We start from the raw sequence: 20,000 nt of genomic DNA, 5'->3' as shown, positions 1-20,000 counted from the left end.
GCCAGTGTACACACTCCAAAAAGCACATTAGTGAAAGATTTACACATGGCTTGGCGCTGTAGAACACAGGAAAAAGAGTGCAGAGATTTCCTTTAGAGAAACTAAAAATATACTCCGGCTCTTTCTGAAATCGGAATAAATACCTGGACACCGCGCTGTGTTTAACGGGCACTTCAGATGGGGAAGCGTTTTCAGAGTGAATTAAGGTGAAGTGAGAGAGAGAGAGAGAGAGAGAGAGAGAGAGAGAGAGAGAGTTTAACACTCTCCAGCTGAAACAGTGGCTGCATTCAGAGATGGATGACTTTATGCTGCTCTTACACACCATTAAACACTCTTAACCACCAGAGCCTCTCCTGGAGTAAACGGAGCGAAACCACAACACACACCTCCTTCCTGCTCCGATTCTACATGGAATAAGTGCATAACATAACAATGATCAAATCACTGAGTTGGAGAGAAATCCAAAAATGCAGTTAAAGTCACCCTGTGGAACATCATAAACAGCAGCAACAATAAAAAACTTTAAGCAGTAGAGAGAGGAGAGTAATATTTCGAGTAAGGGTGAGCATATGACAAATATATCGCATCACGAATGTGATCTGCGTGATTTTGACCGTGGCATGGTTGTTGGTGCCAGACGTCCTGGTTTGAGTATAACTGCTGATCTCCACACATTTACTCACGCACCATTTACTCAGAACGGTGCAATAAAGAGAAAACATCCAGCGAGCGGCGGTTCTGCAGACGCGGACGCCTTGTTTGATGAGACAGGGTCGACGGAGAAAGGCCAGACTGGGTCGAGCTGACAGAAAGGCTACAGTAACTCAGATAACCAACCACTTGTGGTGAGCAGAACAGCATCTAATGATAAGGAGTCTTTATTGATCACATAAACATTACAGCAGAGGGAACCTGGTTTCATGAGCATGACGGTGAGTTCAGTGTTCTTCAGCGGCCTTCCCAATCGCCGGGTCTGAATCCAGGTGATCATCTTTGGAACGTAGTAGAACGGGAGCTTCGCGGAATGAAAGTGCGCCTGAAAAATCTGCAGGAACCGCGAGATTAAATCGCGTCAGCGTGGTCCAGAATCTCAAAGGAATCTTTCCGACATCGTGTGGAATCCATGAGATGAATAATTGAGGCTGCAAACGCGGGCCCTACCCAGCGTTAGTGTAGTGTTCCTAATAAAGTGCTCAGTTCTGTACAGCAGTGTTTATCTTTGTTGGTTAAACTTCATTAACCAACTGAAATAAATCCCAGAAGTGCACTGTATGAATATGCAAATTGAAATAAAAAAAAATCCCCCCCCACCACCACCTACACTATATGCCCCGCCCACTTTCCTTATAAACCGGTGTTGCGTGATTTGCATACTGGAACCTTAACTCCTATATGGTCGGAAGGTGTTGATTAATCTTCTATAACAGCAGCTCCTGGCAGTAGAGCGTGCAATCATTGGTGTTGCGTAGTCTCCCGTGGTGGCGGTTCATCCACCATTTAGATCAGCCATTCAGCAAGTCATCCTAAAGTCCTCGTACACAACTCCATCGAAATACTAATACTGACCTCTTTAGAGTAGACTCGCCAACAATTAAAAACAAGCAACATTACTATTTGAGATATGAGTCGATGTTCTGTTGATTCGCTTGTCTCTCTAGACGTCGACGAGTGTACTCATTATTGCACCTAGTGGTCAGAAATGGGAACTGCAACTCCAACAATAGAGCTCCGTCGGTGCAGGATTCACACCTGAAATATGTTTCCTCGCACAAATGCTGAGGAAAAATGTCTCACTTTTCCAATTTCTTCAGCTCGTTTCAGGTGTTCTGTTTGTTTGGTTATTTTTTAGATGTACTCGGGCTGGAAATTTTGCTGAAGCCTATCAAGCCTGCTGAACGATATCACGGATTCACACCCGAAAACCGAACGGAAACTGCAACAAAACGTACCGCGCAATCAGCGTGTTTTATTGGTGTCGCGGGTGCGAAAGCGAGACACGCCGCATGATGATATATATAAAGACGGTGGCGCTCTTCCGGATGCCGTCTGTAATGTTATTTTCTCTTATACGGTGGTATTTGGTAAAGGCGACAGCGTCCACACCGTTGTCACGTCGGTTTATAGTTCCGAGAGCGCTGTGTAAGCAATAAAGGAAAGCTGTTACACCTGTGTGCACCATTTAGGAAGATTTATTACCCCGCTCTTACAGCTTTTAAAAAGGTTATGGAAGAAAGAGGGCTTTCTTTTTTTTTTCCTTCTCTTCTCTTCTCTTCTCTTTCTTTCTTCCTCCGTGGCACTCTGCGCTGTGTTTCCATTCTGCCAGCTCGGAGTGACACCGAACCGAAATGTCAAGAGTTTGGAAAGAAAACAAAAAGGAAGGAAAGAAAGAGGTCTGTTCATCATTTGGGTCTTTGTCTGGAAGCTGAAAGCTCTCAGAGTGCATTTGCAACACACACACACACACACACACAGAGAGAGAGAGAGAGAGAGAGAGAGAGAGAGAGAGAGAGTTCAGGGCACTCACAGGCTCTGTTTTAATTTGCTATAGATAGCTGTAGAGACGATGTTTTGTATGTGTATGTAATTAGGAAATCGTTTAGGTCAACAGTTTCTACATTCTCCGCATTTCTTTTGCGTCTCTCCCAGACTCTCAATCTCGACATCTGGCAATCTGAACTTCCTGCTGTTTATTTGTGCCCGTCTTTTCTTTACAGGCAGTGTGACAGCGAACATCACTGGAGGGAAACACACACACACACACACACACACACGTACTGCCATCTGATTTTCTCATGGTTTACATGACTCCAACAGCTGTACTGATCACGTTTACATTCACGTTTATTCGCTTGGCAGATGCTTTTATTCCAAGTGACTTACAAGCGAGGCACAATCCAGTCCAGCTGTTTAAAAAGCGGGTGCCATGTACAAGGTTGAATTTGTGCCAGAAGAAGAAGATAAATAAAGGAGCACTAAGACCGAGTGTGAATAAAACGTCCCTGAAAAGTCCGTCGAAGTAAATAGTACCGGAACACCGGAAAAGATCAAACAAAGGATCTGGAAGAAAAAACAAAACAAAACACAGGAATGAACGATCGCAGTTTTCCGAAAGCCGGTTAGGACTTATTGCGTAGCAGCTACGTATAGTGTAGTATAATACAGGAGAATAGAACGGTAGAGTGTTACACGTTAGCTTTGGGACTGATGCTAGTTCGGTGCTTTGGCCATGTTTTCAGATCATTTTACCTCACATCTTGCCTTTATTGTTTTCAATATGAAAACAAGTACAGTTTGTTACCCATATTAGCATTAGCAGAGGTATGATATCTGACCATTTTACTGGCTATAACAGTAGCTAGCACTACACTTAACGGCTATATGAGGCGGCTGTGGCTCAGGTGGTAGAGCAGGTTGTTTACTAATCGCAGTGTTGGCAGTTCGATCCTCTTCACGTGCCAGAGTGACCTCGGGCAAGACACTGAGCCCCAAAGTTGTTCCTGATGGCAGGCTATTTTATATATATATAGATATTATAGATATTATATAAGTGCACACAAGTCAAGCCTCACCTTCTGTGGTTTCTTTATGGTAATGCACTCTGATTTGCAAGGTAATCATACTGAGAGCGAGGTGGGAATACGCCCTGAATGCGATACCGGTCCATCACAGGGTAATTTAGTGTAGTCGGTCCAGAGAACCGGGAGAAAATGAGAAACTCCACACAGACAGTAAACAGGTCAGGACTGAACAGCAGCGGTGCTACCACCACCACGCTACCAAATTTGCAAAGTATACATTATGTAATTCCACTTTATCATGTTTTCACACAAAAAGCTTTGACTACAGACATTATTAGCAGCCTTATAAGGTTTATTATATCCGGTGTCACCAGATGAGGACGGGTTCCTCTGAAGGTTTCTTCCTCATGTCATCTCAGGGAGTTTTTCCTCACCACCTTCTCCTCTGGCTTGCTCATTAGGGATAAATTTTAAATTTATATCCGGAATTTATATATTGCTGTAAAGCAGCTTTGTGACAGTGTCCTTTGTTGAAATGCTATACAAGTTAAACTGAACTGAATTGGTCATTTACCGGTTATAAATGGAGCACCTGAACATATCACTACCCGGTGGCTGAGATTTTGATGTGTGTGTGTGTGTGTGTGTGTTACAGGTTGTGAGTGAACGCGGATCAGGATGAGTGACCAGTTTAACTGTGAGAACTGTAAGGAGTCTCTGTACGGGAGAAAGTACATCCAGGTGGACGACGTCCCTCACTGCGTCCCCTGCTACGATCGTCTCTACGCCAACACCTGCCAGGGCTGCAAAGAGCTCATCGGACACAACTCACGGGTCAGTGTGTGTGTGTGTGTGTTTGGGTCAGTACAGCCTTGTGTTGATTTAATTCACACTTTGGAGGATTATGCCATGGCGTCATTATATAAACACAGTTTATCTTGTGCAGAGCTTCTGACTGTTAGGAATGCACTCGAGTACAATTAGACACAAGTAACGGCGATAATTTATCATATCAACACAATAAATGTCTGTGTCAATTTATTTAATGTTTGTTTTAAACTTCATCAAATACATTTTACATTCACTGAAGATGAATAACAAATAACAAATTGGAAATTATTCTAGAAATGGAGCCATAATGTTAATTCAAGGTTTTGTGATTGATTACAATTGCCTTTTGTGTGGGAACTGTGTTCTGATTGGTTACAGGGGCATTAGGAGTAGGAACTGTGTTCTGATTGGTTACAGGGGCATTAGGAGTAGGAACTGTGTTCTGATTGGTTACAGGGGCATTAGTGGTGGATACTGTGTTCTGATTGGTTACAGGGGCATTAGGGGTGGATACTGTGGTCTGATTGGTTACAGTGACATTAGTGGTGGATACTGTGGTCTGATTGGTTACAGGGCATTAGTGGTGGATACTGTGGCCTGATTGGTTACAGAGACATTAGTGGTGGATACAGTGGTCTGATTGGTTACAGGGGCATTAGGAGTGGGAACTGTGTTCTGATTGGTTACAGGGCATTAGGAGTAGGAACTTGTTCTGATTGGTGACAGGGGCATTAGTTGTCGATACTGTGGCCTGATTGGTTACAGGGGCATTAGTTGTGGATACTGTGGCCTGATTGGTTACAGTGACATTAGTGGTGGATACTGTGTTCTGATTGGTTACAGGGCATTAGTGGTGGATACTGTGGCCTGATTGGTTACAGAGACATTAGTGGTGGATACAGTGTTCTGATTGGTTACAGTGACATTAGTGGTGGATACAGTGGTCTGATTGGTTACAGGGGCATTAGTGGTGGATACTGTGTTCTGATTGGTTACAGGGGCATTAGGAGTGGGAACTGTGTTCTGATTGGTTACAGTGACATTAGTGGTGGATACTGTGTTCTGATTGGTTACAGGGGCATTAGGAGTGGGAACTGTGTTCTGATTGGTTACAGTGATGAAAACTACAGTTTAATTAGCTATAGTTACATTTTGGGCTGTACCCTTACCTTTGAAAACTTGGTAACACAGTGAAGTCTTTCTTTACTTTTTAATCCACAATGTTCACTTTTATACTGTTCTTTGTTCACTTATTTGTGACTCACTTGCATTTTCACGGTGTCTCTTTGCGCTCTATATCGATATTTATTTCACAACAGCCCACTCCCTGTCATTGTGAAACATAAACCATTGACACCTGGTCAGTTTCCAGGCTTGACTTTGAGCATTGTCGGCAAAAGAATCAGATGTTTAGACTAAGTATCATTTAAATCTTTCTTTGTCTTTCACTCTGGACCTCCTTGGTTATTTAAGGGCTGCTTCCCCTCCCCCCGTCATCCTATATTTCTGTGATAATTGTAAATGGAAAATTAGTCTTTGCTCTCAAACATTCTAAATAAAGCATTGTGCCTTTTGGGAGATGTGGTGAGCCCATCTCACGATCACCCAACCAGCTGTGCATACACAAACAAATACAAGATCTTTTAGAGGTAACACCTCTTCGTTGAATGTTCAGAGTGTTTCATGCAAACATGAAAACGTGGAGCACGATCGATGTGTACACAGCACTGGCTCTGGAGAAATCTTTGGAGAGGGATGTCCACAGAAACACGGTGATCCACCATGCCACTGTCAGTTCTGCACTGCGAGCCAGTGAGTGTGGATACGGTGCTTTGCCCCCTTGGACTTTTCCACATTTTGTAGTGTTACAACCTGGAACTGAAATGGAGTTACTTTTTACCAGCTGATTTACCCAATCATTGCGACACAATATAAATAAATAAAAAATAAAAAAAGAATAAATTGGTTGGTTGCAAAAGTATTCACCCTCTGGATCAATATTTGGTAAACCCACCTTTGTAAGTCTTCTTGGATGTGTCTTTATCAGCTTTACACATCTGGATCCTGATTTTTTTTTTTTTGCCCATTTTTTCTTGACAGAATTACTGGGGCTCTGTTAGATTGGACAAAGACCGTTGTCATGCGGTCTCGTCACAGCTTTCTCAATCAGATTGAGGTCTGGGCTTTGACCGGGCCATTCAGGTACTTGGTTTTGAACCGCTCCAGTGTAGTATTGTCAGTATGATTAGAACTGGGGTGTGCCCGATCGTATCCGGAAAGGGCCGGTGTGGGTGCAGGCTTTCATTCCAACCAAGGAGAAGCCACACCTGAGTCTACTGAATGACAACTCATTAAACGGGTGGAATCAGGTGTGGCTCCTGCTTGATTTAAATGAAAACCTGCACCCACACCGGCCCTTCGCGGAGAAGACTGGACACCCTGGTTTAGAGTCACTGTCATGTTGGAAAATTAAGCTTTGCCCCGGTATAAACTCTCTTGAAGGCTGGAACAGGTTTTCTTCTTTGTATTTGGTTCAATCCATCTCCAACCCTGACCAGTTTCTTAGTCCCTGCTGATGAAAAGAATCGCCATGACGCGACGCCACTACCACCACCATGCTTCACGATGAGGATTGTGTTCTCAGAGAGATGTGGATCTCTCAGCTCCTAGGCCTCTTGGTTGCTTCTCTGACTAATCCCCTCTTTTAACTTTTGATGGCGTTTCACAACAACACGGATCTATAGTCATGCAACCACATATGCTTTTCTTATTCGTGAATAATTTCGCAAACTATATTGATTTTCCCGCCACTTCAGTGTAAAGGGTCATTGTGTGTAGATTCATGACATATAGCCTGTAATTCCAATTCGGTTGCAGGTTGTACCATTACAAAATGTGGAAAAGCTTAAGAGCTGGACCGAGAACCTCAAGAGGAACCAACACATCTACACAGCCAAGCTGAGTAATACTTTTCAGTGGATAAGTGCCATAAGTGTGTTCTGTGTGTGTATAGGAGTTGTACTACGATGACCACCACTACCACGAGGAGTGTTTCCACTGCTCCCGCTGCAATCGTTCGCTTGCCGATGAACCTTTCACCTGCCAGGACGAAGCTCTTCTGTGTAACGACTGCTACTGCAGCGAGTTCTCCTCCAAATGTGTGGCCTGCAACAAGACCTTCATGCCAGGTACGTAACGCAACAGCTGGCCCGGTGGCTCGTGCAGGGAGGTACCGTTACAGATGGGGGACAGGGTAAAGATTCTGCGTGTTCTTTGATCGGAATACCGGTGGTTGGTGTTACGTAAGTTCACCACACAGACAGACAGATGAGGTATGAGGAGTTTCCATGACTCAGGTGGGACAGCGTGATTAGGACCGGATCGACTTGCAGAGCCGCACTCGTCTGCCCACGGGGATCGCATTACTCTCAACTGATACACGAACATGTGATGACTAGCATGACACATTAAAGAGAGACAGACAGACAGACAGACTGGATGTCCTGTCTCTGTCCCATGTCTCAGGTACACACCTGTAAGCACATGAGTCACACTGCAGTATCAGTTTCATCATTCCACACATACGCACAGGAAAGTGTTCTGACTAATTGTCTGAGTGCGTGTGTGTGACTGTCATCTTTCTTTCTTTCTTTCTTTACATCTCATTCTAACATATTTCATTTATTTGTCTTTCTATTTTCTTTCTTTCTTTCTTTCTCTGCCTCACTGGCTATTGATTTCTTTCTTTTCAATTCTTTCAATCTTTCTTTTACTTCTTTTCTTTTCGATATTTTTCTTTCTTTGTGTTTGTTTTTGTTTTGTTTGTTTGTTTGTTTTTTTTACTTTTTTTTTGTTTGTTTCTTTATTATCATTTTTTCCAACTACTATTTCTTCCTCTGCCATTTTGTTTGTTTGTTTACTTTCTGTCTTTCTATTTTCTTTCTTTCTTTCTTTCTTTTCTTTTATTTGATTATTTCGCTTTTCTATATAGTTTTTTTTTCTGTCTCACCATTTTCATTCTTTCTTTCTTGTTCTATGTTTTCTTTTTTTTTTTCTTTCTTCCTCGTTTTTGTTTATTTCTCTTTTACACTCATTAATCAGTAGGTGCTTTATTCTGGTCAGGGTCGCGGTGGATGCAGAGCCTGTCTCAGGATCACTGAGTGTGAGGCAGGAATTCACCCTATTTATCTGTCTGTCTGTCTGTCTGTCTATCATCTTCAAAACCGGGTTATTGCTGTAAAGACAGAGATGATGATGATGATGATGATGATAGAAATGCATGGTGAAGATCAGGAGATCTGTTTGTGCAGTATTCAATAGCCATACATGGGCATCACATCTACTATTGCATCACTTCCTGTGTGAGAGGTGACAGTCTCCAGAGCAGACTTTATCAGTGGAGTAAATACGCATGGAATGAGCAGGACATGTATTTATAGAGGCTGCGCACATACTCCACCTTCTGTAGGTGTAAGATTCTTTATTAGGAGAGTTAGGAGTGTTCTTTATCTTTTTGACTTTCTTTCTGTCTTTCTTTCTTTCTGTCTTAAACATTCGAGAGAAAAAAAAGGCTATTATAATGTTAAAAAAGATATATTTTCCCCTTTTTATAAAAAGATATATTTTCCCATCTTTTTAAATAAATGTCAAATGTATTAGTTAGTATTAGTGATAAACTTTCATTCTTTCTTTCTTTCTTTCTTTCTTTCTGAAGCCTTCAAAATAAGGTTACTATCATGTTAAAAAATTATTATTTTTTTCTTTCTTTATCAGTAAATGTCCAGTCGTAGAGTATTAGTGATCATCTTTTGTTCGCTGTTTCTTTCTAAAGCTTTCAATAAAAGGGTATTATAATGTTAAAAAATGATATATTTTGCCTTCAAAAAAATATAAATGTCAAGTCCTAAAGTATTAGTGATAAACTCTCGTTCTTTCTTTCTTTCTTTCTTTCTGTAAATGTTTTTCTCCCCGCGTCCCGTCTCAGGATTGAGGAAGTTGGAGTACGGTGGTTCTACCTGGCATGAGGAGTGTTTTGTGTGTTGTGTGTGTCAGCAGTCTCTGGGTTCGCAGTCATTTATCCCTGATAAGGACGAGTATTACTGTGTGCCCTGCTACGAGAGACGCTTCGCTCCCCGCTGCAGCCACTGCAAACAGGTCACACACACACACACACACACACACACCACACACTTACACCTACTTTTACATAAATATAAGTACCTATCAGGTACCCATTCATTTACCAGCTATTTCTTACTCTGTGTGTGTGTGTGTGTGTGTGTGTGTTTCAGATCCTGCTGCAGGGCGGGGTGACGTACCGGGACGAGCCGTGGCACAGGGAGTGTTTCCTGTGCACGGGCTGTAAGATGCAGCTGGCCGGTCAGCCCTTCACCTCTCAGGGGGAGAAACCCTACTGCGTCAAGTGCTTCAGCTGCCTGTATGCACAGAAATGCACCGCCTGCAACAAGGCCATCACAGGTGTGTGTGTGTGTGTGTGTGTGTGTGTGTGGTTATGAAAGGCTCTGAGCGTTTGTTTGACTATAGAAAGGTAGGTCTATACCGGACCTGCATGCCTCTGTGTGCCCGCTACTGATCATGAATTTCTCTCTCTCTCTCTCTCTCTCTCTCTCTCTCTCCCTGTCTCTCTTCATCTCTCTCTCCCTGTCTCTCTTCATCTCTCTCTCTCTCTCTCTCTCTCTCTCTCTCTCTCTCCCTGTCTCTCTTCATCTCTCTCTCCCTGTCTCTCTTCATCTCTCTCTCTCTCTCTCTCTCTCTCCCTGTCTCTCTTCATCTCTCCCTCTCTCTCTCTCTCTCTCTCTGTCAGGTTTCGGTGATGGGAAGTACGTTTCCTTCGAGGACCGTCAGTGGCATCAGTCGTGCTTTAAGTGCTCCGAATGCTCCGTCTCTCTGGTCGGAGCCGGATTTTTCCCCAGCGGCTCAAAGATCCTGTGCAAAGACTGCACCAACTGAAACACAGATTCTGTGTGTGTGTGTGTGTGTGTGCGCATGCACGTGTGCGTGCGTGTGTGTGTGTGTGAAATTTGTTTATTATTTCAAAGCAGTGTTTGTGTAGAATAAATCATTCACGGTATAATAATCATTCACGATGACATCACTCACATTTTTTTTTGTTTGTTTGTTTGTTGTTGTTGTTTTTTTTTTTTTACATTTAAAAGAGCGAAATGAAATGCCACCTAACACCGGTGATTTATTCTGGGAAAATGAAATGTTCTGTTACGGTTCCTATGATCCCAAAGTTTTCACCAGTTTCTTCTTAAAAACAAAGACGTTCTCAGTTCTCGGGGATAAACCCGATTCGGGGGCGTGGCTACGCACGAGTTTAACCAGCGATGTCACGAAATAAGCTAGGCCAATCACGTGCGATATGCAAATTACCAAAGAGTAACGAGAAAGGTTTAATATAGAACCCGGTGTTCTGACTAGCTAAGTTAGCTAATATTTTACGTTTCTTTGATCAGCAAAACCATGGTTGTTATGGTAACGGAAGATTTGGACACTTTTTTGGCTGCTATTAAAAAATCACCGAGGATACGATGATGTAAATTTGACTAACGGTTACAGAGACTTAACTAGACGTTTAGCTGTTTTTAAATTTGTATCTTCGCAAATTCGACTATATTCAAACAAGATTATAATGAGTATAAAGGTAAACGAAGGTTCCTTTTGTAAGATTTTAGACGCTTATTAAACAACTTAAATGTATATATATATATATATATATATTACTCTTTTTTCTATTCCCTTCTTAAATCCTTTCAGACTCAAGTGTCGACACATAAACTGTTTCACTCTTACTACTATTTTAACTAGTTTTACGTGTTTATAAACCTAGATCAGATGTAGGACAGTAAAAGCCACGTCATCATTTCCAAACTGTAAGGGTTTATCAGCTATATATTAAAACACACACACACACACACACACACACACACCTAGCATTGTTAGTTTGCAAACAAAACACTTATGATGTGTTGACCCTGGAGCTCCGTAAGTCGTATTTTCGTCATGGAAAGACACATTTTAGATAAAGTTGTGAGAACACTGTTGCTAGGCAACTGCGAATCAAGGACGCCAAGCATATGCTAGCTAAAGACTAGCACGCATCTGTTAGGGACAATGTAGACAGCAAATAGCAACAGTTGAAATGACACCAGATCATCAGCAACGTCAGCTTTTCCCTCAGAGGTGTTGATTAATTACTAAGAAAATACACCGTTTCGCTACAATTATCCTGTGGTTATACTTAGCACCGACTGCTAAACAAGCTCGCGTGCTTTCCTCTCTGAGAAGCATAAACATTCAGTCACGATTCATACGATTTAGAGATAAGGACTATCTATATTTGACAGACCTCATCTAAAAATGAACTTGAAAGTAGTTTTAAGACCTCAAAGTATTTAAAGATGGCGGCCCCTCCCCCCTTTTCAGAAATCTTCCAGCGCTTGATTTTTGCATGAAGTTACCATGTAGTATATCAGTTCAGCAGAGTGTTACATGCATTTCAGATGTCCTTATCACGTTCCACATCTAAGCATTTCACCTGAACAAATATATATGCGTCAAATACCGTTTTCACCTGAGTTACGTAACCTGCTTTGAGTCTTGCTGAGCGTGAAGAACCACATTCCAACATTTCAGTCACGAACCAGTGCAGTCTTAATGCTCTCCTCTCGAGTTGTGCGTATTTCAGCCTGTAAATGAGCCTTGAGTGTTTGTAACGTGCCACTGATTACTGATTACCGAAGAAATTCTCACAAGTCACGTGTAGACGTTCGTTATTATCCAAACCTGCGTTCACGTTGCAAGCCTTACTGCTCAAATCCACCTCGTTTTATTCCACCTTAAAGATTCACATGCGTGTTCGTATTCTAAGTGACCTGTAGGTTATGTGTGTCTCCTGAGGACCCCAAGTTCCAGTGTTGAGCTAGCTAGCTAGCTAACTTATTAATATATCACTACTTCATTTTTTTTGTTTTGTTTTTAAACAACACTATCTTGCTGAGGGATAACAGTTAGCTAGCAAACTACAATTCATTGTAAAATCTTTTCATGAAACCCTTTACAAAAGTATGTTAGCTTGCTAATAAAAAAAAAATATGCTAGCTAGCATTATGAGACACTTAGCAATGTTAGGTAAACATGAACAGCTAGCTAGCTAGCTAGAAACAACAAATGAAATGCAGTTAGTTGGCTAGCATTACACTGAGGCGCTGTCAGCGGAGTTAAAAAAATAAGATGTTACATGTGTTTAGCTAGCGAAATGTGAAGCTAGATAGCTAAAGTTACATCATAATTAGCTAGTTATCTATGACAGTAATGTATAGCTATTGCTTTAGGCTTTAGATGTAACACTGGTTTATTTAGTATATTACACTGTCATTTTTTTTAGACTGATGATCGCTAGTAATTGAAATTCATTCCAAAATGTTTACTAAAGTAAGCCAGCTTGCATTAGCCTGCTAATAAATCAGCTAGCCAGCCATTAAAGTATCTTAGCTAAACATAAAGAGCCAGTAGTGTTAGCTAGAAATAAGGTCTGAAACATAGTTAGCTGGATAGCATTACACTGAGGGGTTCTTGATGGAGTAGCTAACTGAGACGCTAGCTAGCTATTTCTGTCATTTGACTAAAGTTAACCATTTAGAGCTCGCTAGCACGTAGCTGTTAAGCGTCCTATAGAGACAGTGTAAAGGGCAATGTCACGTTTCTGTCCGACGAATTACTGAGAAAAGACCCCAGCTTGCTAAAATGACACCATAATTAGTTAGCTACCTCGTTCTGGTAATGTATAGCTAGTTCTGCCAACACTTTTCGTTTAATGGAAATCACAATAGAAACACGGTGATAGCTCTCTTTATCCAACTCGTAGTTTATTGATGTCAGATATTTTTTATTTATTCATTCTATTCTGGAACGCGTGGAATCCCGTTCCCGCCTCAGAGGAAAATAAATAAATAAATAAATAAATAAATAAATAAATAAGGCGGTTTATAGGTTTTACGTCTCACGATTGCGACTTTCTATCGCATTACCGACTTTATTTCCCCGCAATTTTTTTTCGATAACATTCTTTCGGAATCGCGAGATTTAAACTCGTAATTGCGGGAAAAATGTCAAAATTGCGAGGGGGAAAAAAATACAGAATTGTGAGATTTAAGCTCAAGATTGGGAGAGAAAAAAATTTTCAGAATGATGAGATTCAAGCTCAAAATTGCGAGAAAGTAAATCAGAATTGCGAGATTTCAACTCGTAAATGCGGGAAATAAAGTCAGGACTGCGAGATATGAAGTCGCAGTCACCTTTTTATTCATTATTATTTTTCTCTGTAGTCGAAACGGGGTTTCCGTAGCAACATGATCATTGGGACCACTTTAGGGATGTAACGTGAACGTAGGCTTCGTATTTGCACGGCTTCACAGATGTATTCTTCAGCCACTTCACCAGCAGTCCCGGTCGTCCGTGTCCGTCGGTCCTACAATTTAGCTTTAAAGTCTAACGTCGTGTCCGCGTGGACGGGTTACACGTTTATCCCAACATTCTAAGAGAAACCTCGTGTCTCTGGGACCACCGTAACAACACAAGACCAGGCGCTATTAAATACACAACAAAGTAAAAAAATGCAGGACCTTATTCTATTATACGTTAAATAAACACTACGTATACACGTACGCGGAAGGACAGGCACGTTTTATGGCATTTTTAAATGTAGATGCTTTACTTGAGGTTGTGAGTTTCAGTGCTTTTATGCCAGCATTTTAATCCATTTATTTGAACTATAATATAAACGAAACATATCAAATATGCGCACATTTAAAAATGTAAATCTAATCTAAAAGCTGTCAGGAAGTGAAGCTTGCTCCTGCATGTAATGAAATGGCTTTGTGCTGTACCGTATTGTGTCGTGTTGTGTTGAATTATACTGTATGGCATGCGTATACAATAAAACGAGTGTTAACTCTACGGAATTGTGTTTTTCTTCAGTCCTGTGTTAGAGAACATATTAGGAAAACGTGTGACGCCATGTCTCAGGGATCGTTCTCTTCAAAAGGAAGAAGGATGTGTATGTGATAATACAGCGGTCGAGGGTGGGGGAGGGGAGGGAGAGGGGGATTTGGGGTTGGATGAAATTCTGAAACAAGGTCCGGGGTGCGTCTCGATCGGCTCCCTAGTTCACCAGGCAGGGCGCTGATCAGAGTCGGCCATTTTAAGGGCTGTCTCAATCGCAGAATCCTTCCAGTGCACTGGGATGTTCGCGCCCTTTTAAGAAAACTCCCACAATGCACTGGAAAAACCATGGAGCGTCGATGCTCACTACACTATGTTTCCTTACTGGAAATGACGTCATGTTTTCTCAGCTGGAAAAAAACCCCCCAAAACCTGGCGGACGAACTCTCAGCCGGCTTCTGTTTACGAGTATAAGCAGCTTGTTATGGTTGTCGTAGCTCTCAAATGATTACTCGCTTTAGCGAATTTTAACTTTATTTGACGTTTTGTTGTACGTGGTTTGTTCGCGTCTGACGACTTTGAATTGTTTAATGGTTTTATTTATTTATTTATTTATTTATTTATTACAAATCTACTAGCTAGCCTACGATCCTGCTTGAAGTACCGTGACAGAAATGTGTGTGATTAAGCTATTTCTATGGTGTATAAAACCTAAAGATTGGATATGTTTGGGTTTTTAGAGCGACCAATGAGGAAAGTAGAAGGTTCATTCATTCGTTAGATGCGACAGAAGTTTTGAAAAGACAAACCATTTCAAACATTTCAACATAAGCAGAAACACATCGCGAGACAGGTAGTGGACACAGTCACAGGCAGTGGACACAGTCACAGGAGTGGACACAGTCACAGGTAGTGGACACAGTCACAGGAGTGGACACAGTCACAGGTAGTGGACACAGTCACAGGAGTGGACACAGTCACAGGTAGTGGACACAGTCACAGGCAGTGGACAGAGTCACAGGTAGTGGACACAGTCACAGGCAGTGGACACAGTCACAGGCAGTGGACAGAGTCACAGGTAGTGGACACAGTCACAGGCAGTGGACACAGTCTCTCTCTCTCACTGTTTGTCTCTCTGTGTGTGTGTGTGTGTTTCTCTCTCTCTCTCTCTCTCTCTCTCTGTTTGTCTCTCTCTCTCTCTCTCTCTCTCCCTCTCTCTCGTGTATGCTGGGAGTGGGTGTGGTTAGCGTGAGAGCTGCGTGTGCGAGGGCATTTGTCTTTCCTTAGACTCTTTAATCTTTAATCTACTTTCTCTATTATTTCTCTCTTTTTGAGTGAGTGTTGGGAGTGAGCGTGGTGAAGTTTGTAAGTTTTCTGATCCTCTTTTTACTTAAGGTGGGGGTTGATTTGCGTGTGTTTGGTGGAGTCAGCGGTTGTTGGCGTGGCCGGTCAGCATGGCGGCAGGCGAACAGTTTAACTTTCACAGACTGACTCGCCGACACGCCATTAAACTGTCTCCACCTGACGGAGCTCGGTGGAGGAGTGTTATTAAACCGTCTCCACCTGACGGAGCTCGGTGGAGGAGTGTTATTAAACCGTCTCCACCTGACGGGGCTCGGTGGAGGAGTGTTATTAAACCGTCTCCACCTGACGGAGCTCGGTGGAGGAGTGTTATTAAACCGTCTCCACCTGACGGGGCTCGGTGGAGGAGTGTTATTAAACCGTCTCCACCTGACGGAGCTCGGTGGAGGAGTGTTATTAAACCGTCTCCACCTGACGGAGCTCGGTGGAGGAGTGTAGTCTAGCGGTCGGTGAGCTTGTCGGTTATGAAAGTATTAAATCTGCGTCTAGAATGAACAGCGCTGTTGTGATTTTTCTAGACAATATGGATAAAGTAAATCAGTTACTTGTGAACGGAATAGTGATTAAAGTTTCCTACGTATCAGTTTTGTCCCTCGTAAGTCCCGCTAAAAAGGTCATTATCTCGAACGTACCCCCGTTTCTAAAAAGAAGAGCTTTTGGAAAAAGAGCTGGAGCGATACGGTAAACTAGTGTCTCCGATAAAGATGATTCCCATCAGCTGTAAATCTCCTCACCTCAAACACGTCGTGTCTTTCAGGAGACAGGTTCATATGATTCTTAAAAAGAGCGACGAAGAATTGAACTTGGTGTTTAAGTTTAAAATTGATGACTTTGACTATACCGTGCATGTAACATCAGAAACGATGAAGTGTTTTGGGTGTGGCGCTGTAGGACATGTGATCCGCTCGTGCCCGGAGAGAGCTGGTGAGAGCCGGCCAGCTGCTCACGCAGAGGAACCGCCGCCCGTTAGAGCCGAAAGCAGGGCCTCGGTACCGGACGAACCGCAGGGAAGCGTGCAGGCCTCACAGGAGGAAACCCGAGACGATAGCGATCGGGAGAATGAGGTGACGGGGAACTTAGAGGGAGAACAGAAAGAACGGGGTGGTTTAGAAGTGGAGGTGAACGTTGGTCACACCGCGACTAGAGTAGCAGAGTCAGTGTTGGCTAATGAGGAGGATGTTCTCATGGATGCTGACCTCCCTAAATTCTCCACCAAGAGGAAAAACCCAGAAACACTGAAAAAATTGCAAAAGTGTCAAAGATTAAATCAATGGGCTGTTCATCTCAGTCAGAGGACGGTTTTACAAACGCACAAGAGGGTGAAAGTGTGGAAAGCGATGTAGGCGGAGACTCTCAGATGGAGGTGGAGGGCGCTTACTCTTCCACTGAAATTCGGTCGTTTTTAGACAGGACAAAAGGCGTGAGATCAGTTAAAGTTGAGGATTTTTTCCCAGATTTAAAATTGTTCCTCGATTCTGTTAAAATGTTTAAGAAAAACACGGAAAGCACCGACCAACCAACTTTTAATGAACAAGACGGTTATCGTCTCAAAAAACTGATGACGAAAGTTAGCGAGAAAATAGCGAAAGACGGTTAAGTGTCTCGCATTTTGTTTCTCCCTATTTTGTATCAATCTCACGTTTCTGTTTGAATGCAGCTTATCATTTGCTGTGTGTGACATAAAGCTGGGATCCTTGAATATTAATGGTGCTAGAGAGGATGTGAAGAGAGCGTCCCTTTTCAGCTTGTTTAAGGCCAAGAAGCTAAATGTCATATTCTTACAAGAAACACATAGCACAGCGGATAATGAAACTGCATGGAAGAAGGAATGGGACGGGGAAACATTCCTCAGTCATAAGAGCAGTGACGGCGGTGGAGTTGGCATCTTGTTTTCTAGAGATTTTTTACCCATCTCTTGTGTGACTGAGGAAATCATTGAGGGTTGTTTTGTTAAAAATACAAGCTGTATTCGAAAATGTCAAATTGAATTTTATCAATGTATATGCTCCAACCGTAGGCACAGAAAGGGTGGTCTTCTTAAACACTTTAAATACTGTTATTAGTAATTGTGGTGACGACGGATACATGTTCCTGGGTGGTGATTTTAACTGCACTGCAAACGCAGTGCTGGATAGAAACCACCCAGAGCCACATGGAGACAGTAAGGGACGTCTGGTTAAATTAATCGATGCGAATGATCTATGTGATGTTTGGAGGCTCTTCCACACCACTCAGCGTCAGTATACTTGGGCTCATGTAAAAGATAATTCTTTGTCTTTGGCAAGGCTTGATAGATTTTACTGCTTCGCACATCAAAGCAACATACTGAGAAGCTGTTTAATACACCCAGTTGGTATTTCAGACCATTCCCTTGTCCAAGTTTCCATCTTTGTCAAGGATGTGAAATGTAATAGCGCCTACTGGCATTTTAATGTGTCCCTGTTGTCTGATAATGTTTTTAAGGATGTTCTTGTGTATTTTGGGGGGAGTTATACAAAAACAAAGTATGAATACACTTCTCTACAACAGCGGTGGGACATAGGGACGGGTAAGATCAAACAGCTGTGCCTACAGTACACTCTCAGTGTCACAAGAGACATGATGAGGTCCATGAAAAATTTGGAGAGTGAAATAGTGGAGCTGCAGGGTTTGGCAGACTTCTCTAGAAAAGGAGAACATTTCGAAATTCTCCAGAGGAAAAAATCAGCTATATCTAACCTGTTGGGTTTCTCTGCCCAAGGTGCTCTGGTTCGCTCTCGTCATCAAAACGTCGTCAAAATGGATGCACCCTCTCACTTTTTCTTTGGCCTGGAACGCAGGAACGGACAGAGGAAGCTCATGCACTCTCTGCCATCCAGCACCGGGCAGCTGCTACAGGAGTCTGCGGAGATCCGTAAGTGTGCAGTTGCTTTATATGAGAAGCTTTTCAGGAAAGAGTTCCAGGAGAAACCAGAGGTGGCGCAGTCCTTTTATGAGGGATTACCCAAGGTCTCAGAGGAGGTCAACGCAGAGCTGGAAGCTCAAATCACTGCTGCTGAGCTACTTTCTGCGTTGCAGAGCCTAGAGAGCGGTAAGGCACCCGGTATCGATGGTCTTCCTGTGGACTTTTATAAAGCATTCTGGCCTGTGATCGGAGAGGATCTACTGCTTGTTCTCAGAGACAGTTTGAACAAGGGACAACTACCATCGAGCTGCAGGAGAGCAATCCTTACTCTTCTCCCTAAAAAAGGAGATTTACAGGAGATCAAAAACTGGCGACCAGTGGCTCTTCTCAGTACTGACTACAAACTTTTATCAAAGGTGTCGTCCATGAGGCTGAGAAAAGTTATGGAGCATGTCGTTCATGTCGATCAGACTTATTGCATACCCGACAGGTTGATATCTGATAACATCATCCTAATTCCTGATGTTTTGGACCTCTCCAAGTCATTGGGCTGTGAATTCTGCTTGATTTCTCTAGATCAGGAAAAAGCCTTTGACAGAGTTGAACATCAGTATCTGTGGCAAACGCTAGACGCGTTCGGGTTCAGCTCGGGTTTTATAATCATGGTGCGAGTCTTGTACAGTGACCTCGAGAGTATTTTAAAGATCAGCGGTGGTTTAAGCGCTCCTTTTAAGGTCCAGAGAGGAGTTAGACAAGGCTGCTCACTATCTGGCATGCTGTACTCCTTGGCCATGGAGCCTCTCCTACACCGATTAAGACGGTCTCTTTCAGGTGTAAACCTTCCTGGATGTGAAACGGTTTTTAAATGATCTGCTTATGCCGATGATGTCGTTGTCATCACCAAGAAACAAGAAGATATTAACACCCTTGTAGAAAACATTAATGCTTTTGGTGTAGTGTCCTCTGCAAAAATTAACTGGGGAAAAAGTGAAGCCATAACAATCGGCGATGAGTTGAGCAAGAAACTGGTTTTACCTGCTGGGCTAAGTTGGAACAAATGTGGTTTTAATTATCTTGGTGTTTATCTTGGTGATGATACTTTTGTGAGAAAAAATTGGGACAATGTTTTAGAGAAGGTGGAAGGGCGTCTAAATAAATGGAAATGGATCTTACCACACATGTCTTTGAGGGGTCGCACACTTGTGATTAACAACTTGGTGTCATCTATGCTGTGGCACCGCTTAGCATGCGTAGACCCTCCAGCACAACTGCTAGCTAAAATACAAGCAGTATTGGTGGACTTTTTCTGGGACCGTTTGCATTGGGTCCCGCAGAGTGTACTTTTTCTACCCAAGGAGGAAGGAGGGCAGGGACTCATTCATCTGGCCAGCAGGGGCGCCGCCTTCCGACTCCAGTTTATTCAGAGGCTCCTTGTTGGG

General features: G+C 42.7%; 1 protein-coding gene across 3 annotated transcripts in view; it reads left to right on the top strand.

Annotated features, from left to right (window-relative positions):
- The window catches only part of fhl3b (four and a half LIM domains 3b), a 20,553-nt gene extending 6,196 nt beyond the window's left edge, over positions 1-14,357 (top strand). Inside the window, exons 2-6 of one of the 3 annotated variants that reach the window (XM_053641861.1) lie at positions 4,174-4,352; positions 7,363-7,537; positions 9,334-9,503; positions 9,641-9,827; positions 10,174-14,357. In XM_053641861.1, the coding sequence (XP_053497836.1) occupies positions 4,197-4,352; positions 7,363-7,537; positions 9,334-9,503; positions 9,641-9,827; positions 10,174-10,319 (834 nt within the window). In that variant the 5' untranslated portion in view covers positions 4,174-4,196 and the 3' untranslated portion in view covers positions 10,320-14,357. Of the gene's footprint in view, positions 1-4,006; positions 4,353-7,362; positions 7,538-9,333; positions 9,504-9,640; positions 9,993-10,173 lie in introns of those variants that run through there. The other 2 variants (XM_053641862.1, XM_053641864.1) reach the window with 2 other exon arrangements.
- The last annotated feature ends 5,643 nt before the right edge of the window (positions 14,358-20,000 follow it).

The sequence above is a fragment of the Ictalurus furcatus genome, chromosome 14, assembly GCF_023375685.1.
Source record: "Ictalurus furcatus strain D&B chromosome 14, Billie_1.0, whole genome shotgun sequence".
NCBI classification, from domain to species: domain Eukaryota; kingdom Metazoa; phylum Chordata; class Actinopteri; order Siluriformes; family Ictaluridae; genus Ictalurus; species Ictalurus furcatus.
This window is presented reverse-complemented; position numbering and strand designations above follow the sequence as displayed.